This window comes from Balaenoptera ricei, chromosome 7, assembly GCF_028023285.1.
Source record: "Balaenoptera ricei isolate mBalRic1 chromosome 7, mBalRic1.hap2, whole genome shotgun sequence".
Taxonomy (NCBI): Eukaryota; Metazoa; Chordata; class Mammalia; order Artiodactyla; family Balaenopteridae; genus Balaenoptera; species Balaenoptera ricei.
The window spans coordinates 61551964-61574598 of NC_082645.1; the positions used below are offsets into that span (position 1 = coordinate 61551964).

Here is a 22635-nt window from a genome sequence, read left to right on the forward strand (position 1 = left end):
CTGGTGTAATTGTTACAACCCACCGTCATAGGGAGCAGTACCCCTGTATCAGGCCCAGGAGGAAACTGAGGAGGGGAGAGGGAAAGTTCCTCCCCCAGAGTCCCTACCTGGTTAGGGGCAGGTCCAGCCCAAGGGCTCAACCATGGTGTCATACTGCTTCTTTTTGAAAAGTATCATCATCCCCCAAAATAGGTGTATTGGTAATAAAAAGGCAAACACTTTTTTTGGTCAGTTAATACTAAACCACCACTATTTTTGTTCCATGTGGAAAGTGCCTTGCATTTTGTAATCTAAGGCCTTGGACTTGCTACAGAAGGAAAGCGGCTTCCAGAATCTCAGGCAGCTTCATGCACTCCCCAGGGTGGCGACCACCCTTTTTTATTGAAATATGCAGCTGCATAGAGTTTATTATTATATCTCTTATAAGCTCACCAGTCAGGAACATTTGATTCTCAAATTGCCAAGGAATAAACTATCAACTCACCCAGGAGTTTTCTCACCCGTCGAGATCCTTTTGAGACTTTGTGTCATAAAAATTCAAAAGCAGAGTTAGGAGGGAACTCTCCGAGAAGCTGTTCATTCCTTGTGTGTGCTGGACAGTCACAGACTTTTCTCTCGTGTCCTTAGTCCCTTTTCTCCCCAGTGAGGCAAGGAAACCTGATTGAAGCTGGGCTCCCTTGGTTCTAAGTGGGTCACCAGCTGTAGAGAAGAGATGAGCTTAGGGGAGAAGCCTGGGAAACGACACCCTGTCTCCAGTGGACCCTTAACTAGAGACTGGCTCCCAGACTCCAGCCACCTCCCTCCAGATGACCATCTCTTCTGATTTCCTTTCGACAGGCGTTTTGAAGGGGCAAGCGAACCAGGTAGAGAAAATAAGAGGGACGTTTGGAAGGGGTGGAAGCAGCACTAACTGCCCCCATCGGAATGGAAGCCTTTTCCATCCCCCTCGCCTCCCTCCTGACGCCCGTCACTGTTGCACCTGGCCCCCTTCTCCCACTCCCCACCCGAAGAAATTCAGTCAATAGTTCTGCTTCTCCAGTTGTTTCAGCTATAGGTTATAAATGCTGCTTTTCACAAATACTTCCCACTTACTATTGTGCTTGTACGTCTTTATTAGATTGCTTATAAAATGTGGCATTTAATAAACTTAATTGAATCTCCAGGCCCTTTCTCAAAGCACTATAAATATTAAAAACTGCCAAATAGGGCTTTTTTTCCTATTGTGGAGTTTTTATAAATGGTTAGATAAACATGAATAAAATAACAGGGCACAAAGGATTTTGTAAGGAAGTAAAAAGTCAACACCTTTTGTACATTTCGGAAGAACTAAAAGGCAGTGCTTTGCCTTACTTTGATATGTCTTGCGTTTATGAAAAATCCAGTGTAGGGAAGTTTATTTCCCATGACCAACTATTTTTGGGGGGAAAGATACACATACATACACATGTGTTTGTGTGCCTCGGTATATAAGCTTGCAGTGGTAGGGTTCTGTAAGAAATACAAATTTTAATTGACAGCAAAGGAGCAAATGCACTTCAGAATTTGACTACATGACTTGCTGCTGATTTCTAATTCACGTTGGCGATGTGCTTCGTCAAACAGGTCAGGCAGCCTCTTATGGAACTAAAACAAAACTGGGAGAGGCGTCCAGTACATCCTTGCTGATGGGTTGATAGTCATGTGTAGAAATGGCCTGCCAGAAAAATGTCTAATAACTGGGGAAACAGCCTTGACTTGTAGTGTTTGCAGCTTTCCATGTCGTCAATACTCCTACCGTGGCCAATTTCAAATTGCCAATGTGACATCACCGAACTTGAAGTTGGGAAGAGATGAAAGCAATCAGCTCATGAGGGCTGGCTCCAGCACGGATTGGATCACTCTTAGTCTTCTTAATCAAGATTATGAATTCTTTTCAAAATCATGAGTAGCAAGGAAGTATACCTGACGAAACATACGTTTAAATAAATTGCAAACACATTATTGCTGGTTTCCAGCTATATTAAAATGCGGAGTTAGCTCAGAGAGTGTTCCAGGCTCCCAATGAACCCATTGTTGGCTTAGATCCCCTTGGGTGGCTATTGGCTCATACAGCTACACTGACCACAGTGTATGAATCACAAGTTAGGATTTGAGTTTGTAGGAAGTAAGAATATAATTATACAAACAGAGAAACAGAACTTAAATTTGTGACTGCCTTTTAAAACGGTTGTAACAGCCATCACTGGCAACTTTATGATGACAGGCACAGTTGTTGATCATAACAGAGATCTTTGCTTTTAGAAGCAGGTTTTGAAAAGTCTCTGAGAATCACTGTAAGTTCTGCAGAGAGAAGGCCTTGATAACTCACAGTGACTTGTGTATTCTGAACCAAAAATTAGATCTTGGAAATAATCAACTGTAAAAGAACAGATTATTTGGAATGAAATTAAAAGCATTATGTTAGGAAAGCAAAGATGTGTGACAACCACATCAACATTAGGATTTGGATTGAGAATAAACAAGGCCTGCTAACTAGGACAGTTTAGGGTTTTTTTCCCAAAAACTCTATTTCTAAAAAAAAGAAACAAAAATTGTATTTCTTAGAGTCATTTCTGGAGACATGGGAGGTAGGAGGAGAACTTAGTAGGTAGCAGAGCTGTTTTTGTATTTTGAGGGTCCTGGGTGAAAGTTTATTTGCAGCCCATTTCCCAGTATTAAAAACATTTAAGCAGTAATTAGGTAAGCGAGACCACTTTCTATATTGGTTAAGAAACCCAGTCTGAGATAGAATAGATTCTTATTTATTCAAAAATCAAGAGGAAGACCTACTATTCTTTTTCTCCAAGATGAATACCTTGTACCCCCCAATTTCAAATACAGTTTAAAAATAAATAAGTAAAAAAGCCCTTTCCAAACATGTCAACTAACATCAGAACCATTTCAGGTAGTCAAGTGTGTGATGCATCATATGAAAGTGTATCTCACTTGATTTGTTTCACTTTATTTTAACATCATCCCTAAAGTCCTTTTTTCAAGCATAACTCAAATAACAAGCCCCCAGAAGGCAATAGAACCACCTTATCTCCACTGGTGTCTAGTTGGCACCAGTCTGCCCTGACCTTAGACACAAGCCATTGTTAAGGGTATAACGCATTTACATATTTTGCAATAAAACATCAGTTATTTGCATTACTGTGTCAAGTTTTATTTGATTCTTTCACCTAAAAATGACTCATTTTCCTTTCTTGTATTTTAAAAACCAACTACTCTAAGCTTGTTTGAGAATAATCAAAAATTGCCCATTTAGCTAGAAGTCATTTTCTTTTCAAAAGGCAAATGTTATTTAATCTTTCAGCTGTTCATTGTGCCATCATAAATACTTTCTTTTCAGCACAGTTGTGGGGACTGAAATGAGCCCACTAATTGCCTCCCATTTCGACTGACATGTGGTGGTTTAGTGGAAAGAGAACACAGCAGGGAGAAGGAAATAGGAGGCTGAGAAAATGAGAGCTAATTATTTTCACTGCCTCATGTCAGGCTCTGTGTCAGCCTTGTTTTTACAAACTGGAAGGTTTAGCACTAAATAAAACAAACTGGCGTCATGTTTTTATATACTGGCAGTGTCATGGAAGCAGCTGCACATCTCAAAGACAATATAATGCCTGCGTTCACATGGACACCATCTGACAGACACTGTGAGCCACGGCTAATGAGGACATCACAGTGGTGCCAAGTGAAAGGTGCTGAATTATGTATGATTCTTCATCAGTACAGCAATAGTCCTGTACATCATTATGAGACATTGTTTTGCTGGAGAGATTAAAACATTCTTAGTTCCAGACCCTGCAACCTATATGCGCTGAAAGAGGTTATTAATGGAATTTTTAGGGAGAGTTTCTTGTGGATTTCTTTGCGGTTGAAAAACAAATCTCGTGGGACAAAGCCGTGATGGGTCACGACACTGTATAGATAAAGAAGAGAAACAAATTAACCATACTTGCATTATCTTCCTTTTAAAGGCAGCATAATAAAATAGAGTGTACCAGGGTTATACATAATGATAAATAACCCAGGTGCTATCTGGGGATGTTCCACTCTCCTGCCTTTAAAACAGCAGGTTTCAGCAGCTGAGCGAGATAATAGCAATGCATGTAAAGGAGCCTTCGGAGGCCTAAATCATCAACATCTTACTACTTTTAATACCAGCATGACCAACATTTCTATCATATTTTTATTTCATCTTGTATGACTTCTTACATTTCAAAATAGTCAGTTGCCTGCTATGAGACTGTTTCCCTTTTTTCCCCTCCTCTTGAATCTTAAAAAGTTTATTCTGACCTCTGTATTTTAGATTTTAAAATGTTTCCCCAGTACAGGCCATTTTTTTTTTTAAGGTGGAAGGGCCTCTTTGCTAGAATCCTGGGCATTCTCTGGTGATTTTACTTTTTCTCTGGTCATGGGGAACAGGTGGGGTGGTGATGGGGATTTTAAAAACCAGTGTCCCCTCCATTAGACTGGGCATGCCCAGTGCAACTAAGTTAACTTGCTGCAAATCTCTACACTTTCTGAGTCTCAGTCTACTCATCTGTAACGTGGGGGCAGTGCTATCTAGAACAGGGTAAGCCTGTGGGGATTAAATAAGAATCTCGAAAACATTATGCCTAGTGAAAGGAGCCAGACATACACACATGCATACTACAAAATCCCAATTTTGTGAAGTTCTAGAGCAGGCAAAATTAATCTAGGGTGGTAGAAATTGGACCAGTGGATGCCCCTGGTTGTGGAGGAGTTATCAACTGGAAAAGGGCATGAGGGAATTTTCTAGGCTAGTGGAATATCTTACCTGTTTGGGTAGTTACACTGGTGTACACATTTGTTAAAATTAATTGAGCTGTACACTTAAAAATCTGTACACTGGACTTCCCTGGTGGTCCAGTGGTTAAGACTCCGCACTTCCACTGCTGGGGGCGCGGGTTTGACCCCCGGTTGGGGAAGTTCTGCATGCCCGAGTGGTGTGGCCACAAAAAAAAAAAAACCCTGTACATTGTATTGTGTGCAAATTATACCTCAATAAAAAATACATTAAAAAAATGTTAATGTCTGTAACCTTCAGGTAATGGTCATCTATAGGAGCCTGAAAGCCCAATGTGGAGGTTTGTTTCCTTCTCAAATGTCCTAAATAATCTTGGCCCTAGATTTTTAAAGGTTTACCTATAATGTTCATGTTTGCAATAAAATTTTGGTAGGAAGTAAAAAAAATAGAAAGAGAGGTTGTTGTTTCTGAATTGCCCAGAACTTAAAATAATATTTAAGTATAATTTTTATGCTAACTTCAATCACTTTTTCTCTTTAGAAAATTTTCCTCTATCTTGATTAGTTCTTTTTTTATTTCTTTTCTACCTTTTATTTTTTTTCTTCTTTTTTTTTCTTTTTATGGAAGGGAGAAGGGATGTGTATGTTTGGCATCACATGTATTAGCCTGGAACTCCAAAGAATTTTAAACAGCTTGCAGAGAACGTAATAGTGATTTCTCACAAAGAGATATTTAATTTAGTATTAACTGAGTGTTGTTTAGGATGTTAACTTCACAGTGTAAGAGTTTCTGTTTTACTTGGCCAGTAATCTTTTTTTTTTTTTTTAAATAAATTTATTTATTTATTTATTTTTGGATGTGTTGGGTCTTAGTTTCTGTGCAAGGGCTTTCTCCAGTCGCGGCGAGCGGGGGCCACTCTTCATCACGGTGCGCGGGCCTCTCACCATCGCGGCCTCTCTTGTTGCGGAGCACAGGCTCCAGACGCGCAGGCTCAGTAGTTGTGGCTCACGGGCCTAGTTGCTCCGCGGCATGTGGGATCCTCCCAGACCAGGGCTCGAACCCGTGTCCCCTGCATTGGCAGGCGGATTTCTAACTACTGCGCCACCAGGGAAGCCCTTGGCCAGTAATCTTAATTCAGAAAATTTTTTCACATAATTGGCAATGCTGAAGCAGTTCAAACGGAATGCTTTCTCATCCTGCATTAACCACACACTTGCTCCTAAAATTATCCAGGTATTTCAGCAGCTGAAATGGTACATATCCTGGGCACTCAACAGAATTGTCATTTTTTTCATCAGTTTCCAATGCAAAAATTCCCCTCTCCCCCACAGAATCCCATCTGTTTCTTATAGATTTGCACTGAGGGGCAGATTATCTAACTAGTAGAAAGGTTTGGATAGCTGTTTTTTGCTATTCAGCCTCAGCGAAGAACTTCCCCAAAGGCTCCTGTGTCACTGCCTTTTCCCTATAGATTAGTAATTAGCACTCCCTAGAGATGTGCAAGGTACAGATTTGAAAAGTGGGCATGTCCTCTTGGGTGGGAATCTAGTTATGAAATAAAAAATCCATGGTAGTCAGGACCTGCCCCATGATTTTGCTTGTGCAAACAGATGGGAGAAGGTTGTTTCTGCTTTGGAGAGTGGCCGTCCTGCCTAGCCACAAAGCCTAAGCCAGGACTGGAGGGAAGTGTTGGTGATTCCAGATCCTGGTCCAATCAGTCAAGAAAAGGAGCTTACAAACAGTGGAATGGCACCATATACACTTTTAACAATGATCTTTTTCAACAAAGGAGGGGGAAATTGACTATGTTGGACTTACTGGAGAGACTCAGTATTTCAATCTCTGCCGTGGAGTCCTATAAAGGAACTCACCAAGATAATTTGGACTACGCGTTGACTTTGGAAGGTGGAAAGTACTATAATTCTTACTCTTGTTAACCCATAACAAGGAAAGTTCAGGATTCAGAAAAGACAGAGGGGAAACCTGCTCTTCATAGCACAGTGGGCCCCCTTGGTTTAGTTCTGAACTCCACCACTTGCTCTCTGTGTGATCTTGGTCAAATTACCTCATCCCTCTGTGCTTTAGTTTCCTCATCCAAGATAAGGCTCTCTGGCTGTCAGTCACATTTCACAGCCATTGTCCCTCCGGACATCTGCTGGTTTCTGTTTGGTAGGGCTGCATCAGGATCTGTTGAAACAGGAAAGGGCAGTATTGGTGTTATCTAATCCATGTATGTAAGAAGATGTAAGTTTCTTCCTTCTACGTATTTCATAAAGGCAGTCTTTGCCGTGTTGCCACTTGGCTGCACCTTCTTTTTTCCAACACTGATCAGTCCCCGGCACCAGTGTCAGTCAGTGCCCTCTGGATCCCCAAACTCCTGCCCAAGGAAGATGCTTTGACCCAGCCTATCCACTCTGGCCAGGTCCCTATTCTAGACACTCTTTTTTTTTTTTTTTTTTTTTTTATTTATTTATGGCTCTGTTGGGTCTTCGTTTCTGTGCGAGGGTTTTCTCTAGTTGCGGCAAGTGGGGGCCACTCTTCATCGCGGTGCAGGGGCCTCTCACTGTCGTGGTCTCTCTTGTTGCGGAGCATGGGCTCCAGACGCGCAGGCTCAGTAACTGTGGCTCACGGGCCCAGCTGCTCCGCGGCATGTGGGATCTTCCCAGACCAGGGCTCGAACCCGTGTCCCCTGCATTGGCAGGCAGATTCTTAACCACTGTGCCACCAGGGAAGCCCTCCAGACACTCTTTGAACCTTCCTGCCTCACCTACCTTCTGGCCCATTCCCTTAGATGGCTGCTAGAGGATGGGCTGGCTAATGTAATAACAGATTGGAGCTCTGTTGGTGACCAGTATTGGTAAGAATAGTAATCACTTCTTTGGGGGCTCCTAATTTGGCTCTGGCACAGTGCTGGGTACTTTATTTACATTATCTAATTTAGTCCAAATACAACCACCCACTCGTCATTAAAGAACACTGAGATTCAGACAGGTTATATAACTTGGCTGAGGTTGTGGGGAAAGTGTCAAAACTGGGATTCCAGCTCAGGTGTTTGGACTTTAAACTTGTGATCTTGGACTTCCCTGGTGGCGCAGTGGTTAAGAATCCGCCTGCCAATGCAGGGGACACGGGTTAGAGCCCTGGTCCGGGAAGATCCCACATGCCACGGAGCAACTAAGCCCGTGCGCCACAACTACTGAGCCTGCACTCTAGAGCCCGTGAGCCACAACTACTGAGCCCGTGTGCCACAACTACTGAAGTCCGTGCGCCTAGAGCCCGTGCTCTGCAACAAGAGAAGCCACCGCAATGAGAAGCCCGCGCACCACAACAAAGAGTAGCCCCCACTCGCAGCAACTAGAGAAAGCCCGCATGCAGCAACAAAGACCCAACGCAGCCAAAAATAAATAAATAAATAATAAATTAATTAAAAAAAAAAAAACTTGTGATCCTTCGCCTCACCCCTGTCTTGCTCCCCCAGTAATGGCTCAATGATGATCCTTTCCTATATTGTTTCCATTTTAATAGGAATCCTCAGCACCTTAAACCAAATGAGTGAATAACAGAACCACTACAGACTGCCAGGGGTGAAATGGTTTTGGAAAAGGAATCCTTCAAGGCCCCCATGGGCTCTCTCAGAATACAGAGCTGTCTGCTTTTGATTTCTGCCTGTCAAGATCAAGAGTTGTTCGCAGACGTTCAAAGTAACTCTTGAATGTTTCCCATTCAAAAATCAATACCCACATTTCTGTCATTCACATCAAGCCAAAATCAATAGTTCACCCTGGTAAAAGTGAATGGTTTTTAAATCAGAGTCTATTCCCACTATCTGGTCCGTATCACTACCAAGAAACTGAAAAGCTAGCAATTGTGCTTGTAAAATTCTATATTAGGCTCATAAATATGCAGAATTGTTATTTTTAGTGATATTATTGATGATTTAATTCATCTTATTCATATGAAAACCTTTCCAATGATCAGTTGGTTAAGAACTCGGTACATGGCGGCATCCCGTCTGCAATCGGGTCTTGTGGAATTCAATAAATTGTTTAAATCCTGGGAGTTGTGGAGAATGCTTTTGGACACCTTTGGCTCACCGAGTAACAAAAATGCCAGGAGTACCTTAGGGTAATTTAAAATTGAGCAGAATTTAAAGAATTCCATTACTTTATTTGTAGATTACTTTTCTTAACTAGACAACAATAAAATCATACGTGCCCTGAAAATACCCAGGAGTTACATCAGGGCCTTGACACATTAAATTATTAATTTGGGTGAACGCTGCATATTTCCTTTCCTTCTCTCCCAGCTGTGTAACAATCAATCCCTACTTTTTAATGAATGGATAATGCCCCTCTTGTCTTATCACTTCTCTGATTATAGTTTTATGGCTTCTGTAGAAGATAGCTTCTTTTATGGTTCAGGTAAAAGGCTTTCTTTCAGCTAAGAGGAAAAGAATTGAAAAAATTAAAGGTCTGTAACCGTATATCTAGATCCTGTTTCTCCACATTGGACTTTGAGGAAACAAAGAAGTTGGGGCTTAAGGGAGGACCTGTGACCACTTGCTTTTTTGGTTGTATTAGCAAAGTCTTCTCTGGTCCTGCTCCTTTAATAGCTGGTCCCATTCTGGAGCTCTGTCAACCATTCAGTGGGTCTGTCCTGCCACCCTCCCAGTTGCCCTTCCTTGTTAGTATCTCCTCCAACTTTGGAGCCAAGCAGCCTTGGGCCTTTTTTTTTTTTAATTTTATTTTTGGCTGTGTTGGGTCTTCTCTCTAATTGTGGCGCACGGGCTTAGTTGCCCCGTGGCATGTGGGATCTTAGTTCCCCAACCAGGGATCGAACCCACGTCCGCTGCATTGGAAGGCAGATTCTTAACCACTGGACCACCAGGGAAGTCCCCAGCCTTGTGCTTTTCTAATCCCACCTCCACCACTTCTTGGCTAGGAAAACCTAGAAAAATTCCTTAATCTGTCTAAGCCTCATTTTTCTCACTTGCCTGATGGGAAAATAAAGCTAACTTGCAGGGTCATTATGGATATCAAATAAAAGAGCACAGTGTAAGTACCCAGCAAGATGCCGAAAGCGTAGTAAGCACTCCGCAGCCTGCGTTCCCTCCAGTCAGACCCTTCTCCATGCAGAGCTCCCCTGAGCCTGTCCTCTGCAGGGTCTGATTGGGGCCTGAGGTCATGGAGGTGAAGCAGAGGGGATTGGGCATTTGCACCACAGTTCAAGGTCTTTTAACTGTGCTTTTGACTAACTTCATTCCAAAACTTGACAGGCACAAGAAACAGAACTAAGTAAACTTGTCTTTTCTAAGGCTTTTTATTCCAGCTACTGCCTTGAGGAGGCTCTTGCTATTTCAGAGAAGAGCAGTCATGACTCCAAAGACTAATTATCCTGCCCAGTTATCTCAGGGCTCACGTTGCCAGGGTAGCAGTGGCTCCAAAACAAAGAAATACTGAGAGATTTGTCAATTCTGAGCGACTAATTTGACTTGTGTTAGCCAAGAGCTAGTTTTTCACGTTATTGAATAGACCTTTTCCTTCACTAATTGGCTCTCCATCTTGTGAATGTGGCTGGGCAAAGAGGGCCCTCCCTTCAGGCCTGGGCCCTTCTTGGTGCTGCAATTCGTCCAGAAGCTTTCCTAAAACATGGGGCCCCCCCCCAGCTTCCTACTGAAGCCAACAGGTTTTCAGCAGCCCCTTTGTTAACGTTCTTCCATGATAATTGTGTCCGAGCTTGCTCAGGGAACATTCCAGGTCTGCTTGTGTGAGAGCATGTTCTGGTTTCAGCATGTAAGGAGCTCGGTGCATTATCCTTAATCTCTCAGAATCCTTCATTCTTCAAATAATATAAGAAAGAAGATGAATTTATGATCCAGGGGTCAAATTTGGTGCACAGACATGGGTTTCTTTTTCCTTTTAATTGCATACACAGTGTTTGTACCCCAACATTTTTATTATTAAATTTTTCATATAAATTTTTCAGCAAAGTTGAAAAACTTTTATAGGAATTCTTGTATACTCAGCTCCTAGATTCAAGCATCAGGACCTACTTGCTTTATTACATATCTGTCCATCCCTCTATCTTCTTAACCATCTATCAATCTTTATTTTTGGATGCATTTCAAAGTAATTTGCAGATACGAGTACACTTCCTCCTAAATACTTCAGTATACTAGAGTTCAGTAAGAAATGCACATATCTGAAGTATACATTTGCTGAGTTTTAACAAATGCATACACCTATATAACCCAAACCCCTATCTATAGAGCATTACCATCCCCAGAAAGTCCCCTCATGCCCCTTCCCAGTCAGTCCCCATCTGCAGAAGCAACCACTTTTCTGAATATTTTCCACTGTAGATTGGTTTTGTCTGTTCTAGAAACTCATGTAAATGGAAGCCTTAGTTTGTTCTTTTTATACAAAATTTCACTCGCTGTAATGCTTTTGTGATTTATCCACGTTATTGCATGCATCAATAATTAGTTCCTTTGTATTTCTGAGTATATTCCATTCTATGAAAGTGTTGGTCAACACTTGGCCTGTTTCCAGTTTTTTAGCTATTATGATAAAGCTGCTCAGAACAATACTGTACAAGTCTTTTTTCATTTTACTTGGGTAAATAGTTAGGAGTAGAATTTCTGTGTCATAGAGTACGTATATGTTTAGTTTTATAATAAATTGCCAAAACTTTTCCCAAAGTGATTTTACCATTTACACTCCAACCAACAACCCAGTAGCTCCAAATCACAGCCAACATTTGATGTTATCAGTCTTAGCCACCTGGTAGGTATATAGTGGTATCTCATTGTGGTTTTAATTTGCATTCCCCTGGTGACTAATGGTGTAGAGCACTCTTTCATTACATCGTGGTTTTACTGAAAATTTAATTAACATACCATCATTTAAAAAATCAAGAGGTTTCATACAAGAATCAGATATCCGACTTTTCATAAATCATTAAAGGACCTAGCAAGACTAGACTCATATTCCCACATGGGAACAATCAACAGAAGCTGAGTGGTGGCTGTCCCTTTAGGGCAGTTGCCCTTTAGATCCCAAGGGTCCCTTAACCCTTCCCATGACCCCCCCCCGATGCTTGGGCCAGTTATGCATTGCCATACATCCTCACATTTCCTGTTAAGAAGAAAGGGAGCTATTTCTTGAACCCATGTCATTACCAACACTGGAAAAGTGAAAGGTAGATCAAGAGGGACTTATATTTCAAAAAAAGTGGGAAGACCACATTTCTTTGGGTCAATGCAAAAATATCCCTACAATGTTTAATATGTAAATTAAGTGGGTCTATTTTGAAAGATTACAATTTAAGGCTCTGTAATGAAACTGCCTGGCTTTATTCATTTTTATCTGCCTTGTTCCTTTAGGATGTGGAGTTTGCAACGCCTATAATAGAACATTTAGATTGATAAATGGTGTCTCAAGACCACCCCACCTGGGGATTATTTAGATATAGAAAGAGATCTAATTTCATGTCCTTTTATTGATAAAGAAAAAAAAAAAAACACTCCAGTAATCATTTAGAATACGTCATGTGTTATAAAACATTGAGACTAAAAAAAAAAAAATTGTTTTACTTTCTCAAATTCTATAATTTTTCTTTTAATTCCAGGATTGTAAGTGGAAAATGTATATGGAAATGGATGGGGATGAAATTGCAATAACCTACATCAAAGATGTGACATTCAACACTAACCTGCCTGATGCAGAGATTTTAAAGATGACAAAGGTAGAGTTCTATTTACTGCTTAAAAGCTTTTTTGAATTCACAGATATCAAACAAAGACATTAGAATACCCCAGCAGTGTGCTTTTGTGCTTGTGATGCTCACACCAGCTCAGCCTCAAGCTGACTGTTGAAAGGCACATTTTATTTAGCAGATTGAGATCATATAGTTTTTTGTTAAAATTCCACTTAACTCTGTGTGAACTAAAAAGTACTACAGAAAAGTGTCGTTTAATTTTTTTTAACTTTCTTCTACATTTCTTTATGTGTATTCTGTCATTTATTAAAGGAAAGAAAATGCTAATGATGTAAATATTTACCTCGAATTTTGGGTCATTTAAACTCTTAAAAACTTGTCAGGAGAAAGGCTTTCTTGGTGGTGTTGAATTTCTTGAAGAACTGAGATGAGATTATTCATGAAGCACATGTTGAAGTCTTCATGGCTTCCTTGAGTTCACACCTATGAATTCCCAGAGTGGCCAGAGAGCATCTTACTACTTTGGGGTCAATGGTACAAGCACACCCATTAAAACACTGAAGACAGTCTTAGAGAAATGCTTAGCTTCTCTTCAAAATGGAAAAAATTCAAATCTGTCCAATAATACTGAAAAAATACATATAAGACTTCAATTGTAGAAGGTCAACAACTCAGGTGAATAACCATGATGTCAATAGGACAGTCACGCTAAACGTCACATAAGCCATTAACTCTAGTACACTCTTGACTGTGTATTTGGTTTCAGTGAGGAAAATGGGGCTGGCAGCAAAGAGCCATGGTACAAACACAAGTGGGGAAGTGAAAAGAGTCTTCAAAGCCACAGCATTAGACTTGAGAATGTGTTCGCTCCCCAGGCATGAGATTGCTAACCACCCAAGTCCTTTTAATTTAGAAGTATATGCATATTCCTTGTTGGATTGCCCTGAGTAACTGGAAGTTATGTTATTTATCACAAAGGTTATGATCTGCTTTCACCTTTCCCTTATTCTGTTGGGACAGACTGTGTTTTGGTGTCTTGGAGACTGACACACACTTTCTCTTTCCTCCCCACCTGTGTCATCTCTGGTTGCCACCAGTTGTTAGTGGCTTCAGTGTCACTGAGAAGCAAGTCATTGCCTGATAACGGAAGGAAGTCACTCAGAGCAAAAAGAACAAGAACGGGGTGGAGTTATAAAACTGAATACAGGTGCTTCTGCTCTAAGGCCATATATGCATTCTAGAGGAACCATATCTTCTGCAAAATCATGCAGCAACATTAACAGGGCTTATGGGAAAAACAGGATTGGGGAGGGCCGTTCAAAATCTGTAGAACTTTTTAACATCAACAGAAATAATAAAAATCCTAATTAAGGAAAAAAAAAAAAAACCCAGAGAAGATTGATTCTTGTCACAGGAGATACTAGAAGTTGACTCCATACCCAGACAAACTTTGTCACAAACCTCCCGTCTGTTCCTCTAAGGGCCCCTTCATCTTTCCTAAAAATCATTTACTCTCCTCCGAGAGGCCTACATCCCCCTCTTCCCCTTCCTCTATAAAGATGGCATTTAATCCTGAATTCTTTGAGTTACTCATTTTTCCCTGGGTATCTCCTGTGTATACATGAGGTATACATGTTAATAAAAATCTCTTTGTTTTTCTCTTGTTAAAAAAAAAAAAAGCCCAGTTAAATCTCTACCACATTTGCTTTGTGCCTATCTCATGGCCAGTCAGTCATTTGCAGCCTTAAACCTGGAATGATGGGTTGGGGGGCGGGAAGAGAGTGGAGCTTCACTTCTAATAAAGACCATTTTCATCAAACTTAAAATAGGATCCAAGGCATAGGCTTCTTTATTACTCATTTATTTTAATACAGAGGAGAAATGTCTTCCCAGTTTCATTTGCACCTGCAGCATTCCCGGGCAGCCTGATATAGCCAGAAAGCAGGGTGGTTATGAAGCCGCAAAACCAGCCACTGCTTGCACCCAAAAAAGTCACTTTAGGGTCTTGTAAGGTTGTTAAGGCTTTCTCCTCATTGTGAGAAAGCTTTCCGCTGAGGCTTCCAGACATTAGCTTGAATTAATGACCTAATGATTGGATTGAGTGATGTATCAGAAAAGAGAAGATTGTGGGAGACAAGATTAGCTGTTCACAAACATAGGAAAGGATATCTTATGAAACCAAACCCCCAAACATTAGACATTAGCATGTTGTGAGTAATCACATGTGAACCAACATGAGTTTCCTAATAATCTGACATCATGGCTTTCATGATAACCTGAATCACGCCCTATTTGCCAATTGTGTACGGCCCAGCCGGCCTCCAAGAAACCTGCGCTGTAGCAGGCAGGGCAGGCTGTATGATGGCACTACACCCATCCTAACTTTTGTTTTTTTCAGCCCCCATTTGTAATGGAGAAGTGGATTATAGGAATAATGGAAAATCAGACTGTAGAATGCACAGTCACATATGAGGTAAGCTTGGCAGGGGGTGGGCGCCTGTTGGCTTCACCATCAGTAGTTTCTCCGTTAGGGATTTATTTGCTCCCTCAGAGTGCTTAAAGTTTATTGGAAGAGAGACTACTTAACCAACATGAGTATGGGAAGATCAATACAATTATTCTAACAAAGTGTTGGGTAGGATTGAGAATGGGATACACTTGCCTAGAGATTGAGGTAGTAATTCATTCATTCATCAGTTAATGATTGAGCACCTTCTGCATACCACGTATGCATGTGTGAGGTACTGGGGATACGGAACAGTGACCAAAACAGAGCTCTGCCTTCTTGGTGCTTAGAGTCTAGGGGTGAAGGTAGATCAGCAATTCTTCACAGAGTGCAACTTCTACTACCACCTGGGGGTAAGGGGGGATCTACTATCAAAACCAGACTCCATATATTTCATATATGGAAAAATAGAAAAACGTATACTTTAGAAAAATTAAAATTCATATATTTAGCAAATACCTACCAATCAGTAACGTTCCGTGATTAGGAGAGACTAAATCTCTACTCTCTCGAGGCTTATATGTACTCCAGTGGGGGGAGATAGATGATAAATAAGTAATCTCAGAGTGATAAGTGAGAACCAGAAAATAGTGAGACACGGGGCATTAGATTGGGTGGTGAGGGAAGGCCCCTCCTCTGAGGGGGAGGCAACAAGGAACAGCAGAGGAAGGGCAAGTGCAAGTTCCTGAAGCACAGAGGGCGTGACAAGGCTAGAGAGGTGGGCGGGGCCGAGCATAGAGCCTCCGGAGCCGCAGTGAAGAGTTTGGATTTACGGTAAGCACCGTGGGAAGCCAGTGGGTGTTTTAAGTAGTGTGCTGCTTTAAATGATCTAATTATGTTTTAAAAATCAGCAAGGTCTTCATGGTGGTGGGAAAATCTGCTTCACGAGGTAGAGAAACCCTGGGGGAACGGGGTGGAGGGAAACAGTTATAGCAGAGTCTTGGCACCCATGGAGATATTAGTATGCAGCTACCCTTAATAGGACATGCCCTCATTCATTCAGTCATTTATTCAATCAAGAAACATTTAATAAGTATTTGCCATGACCTAGGCACTGTGAGAGGAGCTTACACCTGTGTTATCTCATTAACCTTGTGCAAATAATCAAAAATAGGGAGCATTGTCTTCACCTGGCAGCTAGGGAAAACGGGCTCAGAGGGATGAAAGGCGGTCCCGAGGCTTGGGGTAGTCAATGAGAGTGGGTGGAGTCACACCCAGGTCCTCTGACTGTGAATACAGTTTCCCCTCTTCCTGTTCTATCTGTTCCCTTCCTAGCAGTAAGGTGAGGGAAGTCAGCCTGGAATGGGACTTAGTGCGCTGCTGCATTGGGATGGTCTTCTGAGCTGCCAGGGTGTGGCTTTTTAATGTGAGAAATCCAAACCCTGGACAGTCCGCTTATCCAGGGTGGCCCAATGCTGGAAGCTAATTAGGACAACGGCAATGATTTATCCTCATCAGCCAGAATGCACTGCCTGTCAGGGATGAGGCCCCTGAGAAAGAGCATTAATCGTCAAAGCGTTGCCTGCAGGGCACAGAACCTAAATAAAAGGAGTTGACTGGTCTTGAGGAACTTGGCATCTGGACTATTCTAGAGCCTGTTGACCAGCTCCGCCCCCCCGACCCACTACTAAGGAAAAGCCCTCTTTTAGTAACTGGACAGTCATAACAGCCAAGTTTCATCTCTACCTGCCTTAGTTCTGGAGATACACCTCACCAAGTTTTCCCTTCTCTTTCTCTCTCTCCTGCCTCTTCCTCCTCTCCTTCTTCCTCCTTCTCAGGCTCCATGATGATATGCTACTTGTGTCTGTAACAGTCACTTCAGGATTTAAAAAAATATATATTTTCATAACCGTATCAAATCCTGAGAGGCTCTTCAATCTAGTCTGATTTGTGACACCTGGTGATGAGGGGAGCACAGGACAAAGAAAGTGGTGTGTCTTGATCCGGCGTCCTCTCCTTTTTCTAATCCTTATTCTTAATTCTCTATCCTGCCTCACTTTTGCATTTGTTACCCTGTACCCTCCCATGGGGGTAATTAGTCCCACCAACCTACCCACACTCACCCAGTTACCCAGGATGATCACAGACAGTCCTGGGCAAAATAGTGGTCAGATTTTTATTTATTCAACAAAATATCTGTATTCAACTACTATAAACAAAAGACATTGTTTATCATTACTTATTAAATGAAGAGGTAAGTTGAGATTTGCCAACTAACAGATTCTTAGAGAAGACAACCACCTTTTTAACTACTATAGTCCACTAAGGAATATAGTGGTTAAAATTTTTCTTTTAACCAGATTACCATATCCAGGCAAACCGTGCAAATATTTTACCTAATGCATTATGATAGTGTTCTAAGGAGTTACACTGAAGGGATATGATAACCTGGTTTTCCTTCCTTCCTATTTTATAAACATGTGGATATTTGGTTGTGGGTTTCTCTCCCTTTTTTTTTTTTTTTTTTTTAACAGAGTGATGTTAGAGCTCCAAAAAGCACTAAGCACATCCATTCAATTCAGTGGAGTAGAACGAAACCTCAGGATGAAGTGAAAGCTGTCCAGCTTGCCATCCAGACGTTACTCCCCAACTCAGAGGGCAACCCTGGAAGCAGGTCTGACTCAAGTAAGTCAGCTGTGCACTAGACATGTTCCAAAGCGGAAATGTCAAATCCTCAGACCAGGGATAAGGGCCAGTCTGTGAATTGATATAGATTTCTAATATAATACTTCCTTCTTTTTTTAGAATATTGGTTTTATACACAAATTATATGGAAAGTAGTATTTATGGGCTTGGAAATAGGGGCATATTATAATAAAGTACAATATTTGGATAACTACCATAAAAAATGAAAATTAGTGATTATTTTATATTGGTAAATAAAAATATGTATGTATATACATACACATATATATTTAGTTTCCAAAATTGTAGATAAAGATAAGAATCATCTTCCATGTCCAACAAACCTTCCTGTAGAATCACTGCTATCACTGGGGCAACCTCTTGAGTCCTGAACACCATGGATCCGTCAAAGCATAAGAATGATAGGGGTGGGACTTTCCTGGTGGTCCAATGGTTAAGACTCTGAGCTTCCACTGCAGGGGGTGTAGGTTTGATCCCTGGTCGGGGAATTAAGATCACACGTGCTATGCAGTGCGGCCAAAAAATGAGAAAAAAAAAAAAAGAATGATAGGGGAAGGGAGGGAGGGGGGAAAATAAAAGTAAGGAAGGAAGGAAGGGAGGATAGAGAAAGAGAAAACATGAAATACATATGCTGAGTAGTGGTGATAGTAATTACAGATGCTATAAAGAAACCATTTAGAAATAACAGAGGAAGGCAGGCTGACTTGCTGTTGAACTGGTCATTATTTGCTAGCTTCAGGGAAGAAGTTGTGACCTTCACCTTTGCAGGTCCAGAAACTCTAATACAACCCAGAGTCAGGCTAACAAACATGCAAGAGATGGATACATAAAAACCCATGCCAATCACTTTTCACCTGAGAAACATACCTCCCCAACAAACCAGAAACACATGTTTTCTGATCAGTGCCTCTTCTTCCCAATAAGAAAATATACCTGAGAAGCCATAACAGAAGGTTCTTTGGTGGCATGGAAACAAAGTACCCTGATGGCTAGTGTCCCTGAGTTATGAGAGCCTAGCTTCTGTGTCCTCCACTATAAGGACTCACTTGCCAAGCAGACTAGGTGTGTTTTATGTTGTTGTTGTTGTTTTTAAATTAGTTTATTTTATTTTATTTATTTTTGGCTGCATTGGGTCTTCTTTGCTGCGCCCCAGCTTTCTCTAGTTGCGGCGAGCGGGGGCTACTCTTCATTGTGGTGCGTGGGTTTCTCATCGCGGTGGCTTCTCTTGTTGTGGAGCACGGGCTCTAGGTGCTCAGGCTTCAGTAGTTGTGGCTCGTGGGCTCTAGAGCGCAGGCTCAGTAGTTGTGGTGCATGGCCTTAGTTGCTCCGCAGCACGTGGGATCTTCCTGGACCAGGGCTCGAACCCGTGTCCCCTGCACTGGCAGGCGGATTCTTAACCACTGCGCCACCAGGGAAGCCCCAGACTAGGTGTTTTTAAACGCCCACCAGCCAGGGGGCCCAGGATCCTGGGCAGTACTCTAAACCCAACAACACGGGTTTTAACTATAATAAAATTTATTGTCTTCCATAACGAGAAGTCCAGAGGTAGGCCGGGCTCCAGGTGCAGTACGATAAGCTGCTCAACCATGTTAAGGATGAGAAATGAACCTTTCCTTCTTTCCACTCTGCCATCCTCAATATGTTGCCTTTGCCCTCAGCCTAGCTCCTCTCGTGTTCACAGTCATCACATAAAGATATGATAAGGCCCACAGGAAATGAGAGGTCAATCCCCTCCCTGTTCTCATGTTTTGGAGTAAGAAAGACTTGCTTAGAAACCCCCTGCAGACTACCTTTCAGGTTGCTATGGCCAGAGCTGAGCACCTTGTGCGTTCCTAACCATGGCATCGCTATGTCTGGCTTGGACTAATCGAAGTCTGCCTTAGAGCCAGATGTGGTCAGCTTCCCCCATGCACATGGCTCCGTGGAGGGGGTTGGACACTGCACAAAATCAGGGTTCTGTTGGAAGCTAGGATTTCAGAGACGTCCAAATGACGGGAAGAAGGCGTGTGGTGGCTGAATGAAACCTGTGAGGAGTGTCTGAACACAGGAGGTCGCCTGTATCTGGATGCGTCCCTCACCTGAGAGGCGAGAGTCACCTGTGCAGAGCAGTGAGGGAGGTTGCTTGCTGGCAGAGGGAGGTAGGCATGCTCTGTTCCTCTCCAGAAGCTCCATCGGCACAAGCAGGGCCAGAGTAGCTCAATGAGGACACCAGGGAACTCAAGAATGCGGGCAACTCAGGCCCTTGGGAAGACAGAGACCATCTTCAATGTGAGGAACTTGCTTATTCACTGAAATATAGCTTACTAAATGGCTCTTGTTAATTAACCATGTTCTTTTACCATAACTTCTTCCTGTTTGCCATGAAGCTTCATTCTTCATGCAGAAAACATTTCTTATTCCTGAACCTCAGGAATCTCTCCTCTGGAGATATGAACTGTCTTTGTCCCAAACAATGTCTAGCTGTTTCAACCATTAGAACCCAATTTCTTTTATCTGCATTTAGGGTTCTTGAGGATTTAAAAGTGCTGGTTGGCAAAAAGCCTTTTGTTTACTAAACATACCTCTGCCATCCAAAGACACTTAAACAGCAATTTCTAGAAGTGACAACATGGCTAAGTGGGAAGAAGATGGGATTTAGATGCAGAAGGACCTGAGATTCTTAACTGAGTGACCGTGGGTCCAGTGACTTCACCTCTCAAACTTCGGTCTCCTCAATTCTAGAATGATATTATTAGTGTTGACCTGAGAAGATTTTTGAAGGGTTAAATGAGATACTATACGAAAAGCCTTTGGAACAGTGCCAAGCATATAGCATAAATTTGGTAAGTATAAATGTCCTTATTTTTTTTTAAGTACTTATAATAATAAAGGAAATATCCTTATAACTAGCCTAGAACATCTATGAATGGTAAAACTTCGAGCTTCCCAAATAGGCTTGAAGTATCCTGAGACAGGCTTATGAATTAGGCATGCAGATTTACTGTAGCTTCAAAGATGTTCATTTCCATTTCTTCCGCAGGTGCTGATTGCCAGTGGCTGGATACTCTGAGGATGCGGCAGATTGCATCCAACACCTCCTTACAGCGCTCCCAGAGCAACCGCATCCTGGAGTCACAATTCTTCCCCTATCTCAATGACCAGGACTCCTATGCTGCTGCTGTGAGACGGACCCAGGTGCCCATTAAGTACCAACAGATTACACCTATAAACCAGTCCAGAAGCTCCTCTCCTACTCAGTATGGACTGACCAAAGACTTCTCTTCTCTGCATCTCAACTGCAGGGATAGTGACTTTTCCAGTCTTAATACTGACAGCTCTTTAGAGAGAGGTCGATACTCAGATAGAAGCAGGAACAAATACAATCATGTTAGCCTATCACTCAGTTCTTCTCCCAGAGGAAGATTCAGTGGAAAAAGTCAGCATTCCACTCCTTCAAGAGAAAGATATTCTGGAAAATTCTGCAGGGTTTCTCAGTCAGCACTCAATTCTCACCAGTCACCTGACTTTAAGAGAAGCACAAATGCCTCCCATCAACCCAGGACCATCCCAGGGATGCCTTTGCGCACAGACACTGACTCACAAGCCAATGAAGAGGAAAGCAAAGTCAGCGAAGGGGGGTGGACAAGGGTAGAATACCGGAGAAAACCCCACAGGTCCTCTCCTGCCAAGACCAACAGAGAAAGACCCAGAGGAAACTTCCATGGAAGGAGAAACTTTTGATGAATTGAACTAGTTGAGCTTTTCCTAGCACGTTTTTTTTTAATGTAATGGATTTTGCTAATGTGCTGCCTTCCAACAGAATTAACAAAAAGACAACCTTTCCATTTTTTGGATTTGGGAAATACCTTCTAAGTGAGACTATAGCCAAAACAGGGCCAAATTATGGATGTTGGTTGTCCAATGTAAGTAACTAGACTTAAATATAACCAAACATATTTTATTTCCCTGAATTAACATCTTTAGAGGAAGGAATATACCATTTTATTACCCTAGCCATCACTGTTCTGGTTAGCAGGGCCTAGACTAGGGTGAGGTTAAATGGAAAAACTTACCTTAAATGGGGCACTCATCTTGGGTGCAAAATTTAAGGGAGGAATCAAAAAGCTCAGTAATCAAGATAAATAATATTCTAGTGTAATATTTAAATAAATGAAAATTAATGCAAAAAAACTGTGATAAAGTCAAAATAGAAATTCTACATAAAGACAGAATAAGTATTACTGATTTTTCCTTTTGTCTAAGGCTCCCATATGGCTTGGCAGGGCACTGTTACTGATCCTGTATTTAGAATTTTGATGTTTTTTTCATCATGTATTTTTTGCATTAATTTTCTCTTTTAAAAATATTGCATTAAAATATCATTTATCTTGATTACTGAGGTGTTTTTTTTTTTAATGACCCCTTAAATTTTGTGCCCAAGGCAAGCACCTCACTTGCCTTACCCAGTCTCCACACTGCTGGTTAGTATTTATTTTAGTAAGATATTTGGGTTTTTATCACGGTCAGAGCCAAATTGATTTGACTTGTCATTTTTAGGCAATAAAAAAGGTTATTGAACTTAATGTTGATTATGATGCCATATATCATACCTTAAGACTCATCAGAAACCGAAGATCTCAATTGCCTAGGAGATTTGTGGTTATTTCTTTCCCAAAGTTCCCAGGGACTGCCCTTGAATATCATTTTCTGTATTTTGCCAAAGGAGGAGCAAAGAGGGGAAAACAACGGTCCATAAAGTCCTCTTGGGATGTCAGCACTCTAAAATCTAAAAGAAAACAGACACAGAACGGGATGATAACATCACAAGCTAAAAGCCAGAGAAATTTAAAATTACCAACACCCTGTTAGAGCAAGACAGTAAATACCATCCTTGTAGCAAGAAAGCTGCAAGCAGCTGGGGGTAAAGAGGCGAATGGTACGGGTGGGTGGAAACTGCCTGCAGTTTAGGACAGGAATTGTGGGATCCAGCTTG

The 22635-nt window shown here is 41.7% G+C and overlaps 1 protein-coding gene across 4 annotated transcripts in view; it reads left to right on the forward strand.

Moving 5' to 3' along the window:
• The window catches only part of MAP3K20 (mitogen-activated protein kinase kinase kinase 20), a 166575-nt gene extending 144370 nt beyond the window's left edge, over nucleotides 1–22205 (forward strand). For all 4 annotated transcript variants that reach the window (XM_059928113.1, XM_059928115.1, XM_059928112.1 and 1 more), the window contains 4 exons: nucleotides 12422–12538; nucleotides 14910–14984; nucleotides 17492–17642; nucleotides 20683–22205. In XM_059928113.1, the coding sequence (XP_059784096.1) occupies nucleotides 12422–12538; nucleotides 14910–14984; nucleotides 17492–17642; nucleotides 20683–21383 (1044 nt within the window). In that variant the 3' untranslated portion in view covers nucleotides 21384–22205. The remainder of the gene's footprint in view (nucleotides 1–12421; nucleotides 12539–14909; nucleotides 14985–17491; nucleotides 17643–20682) is intronic.
• The last annotated feature ends 430 nt before the right edge of the window (nucleotides 22206–22635 follow it).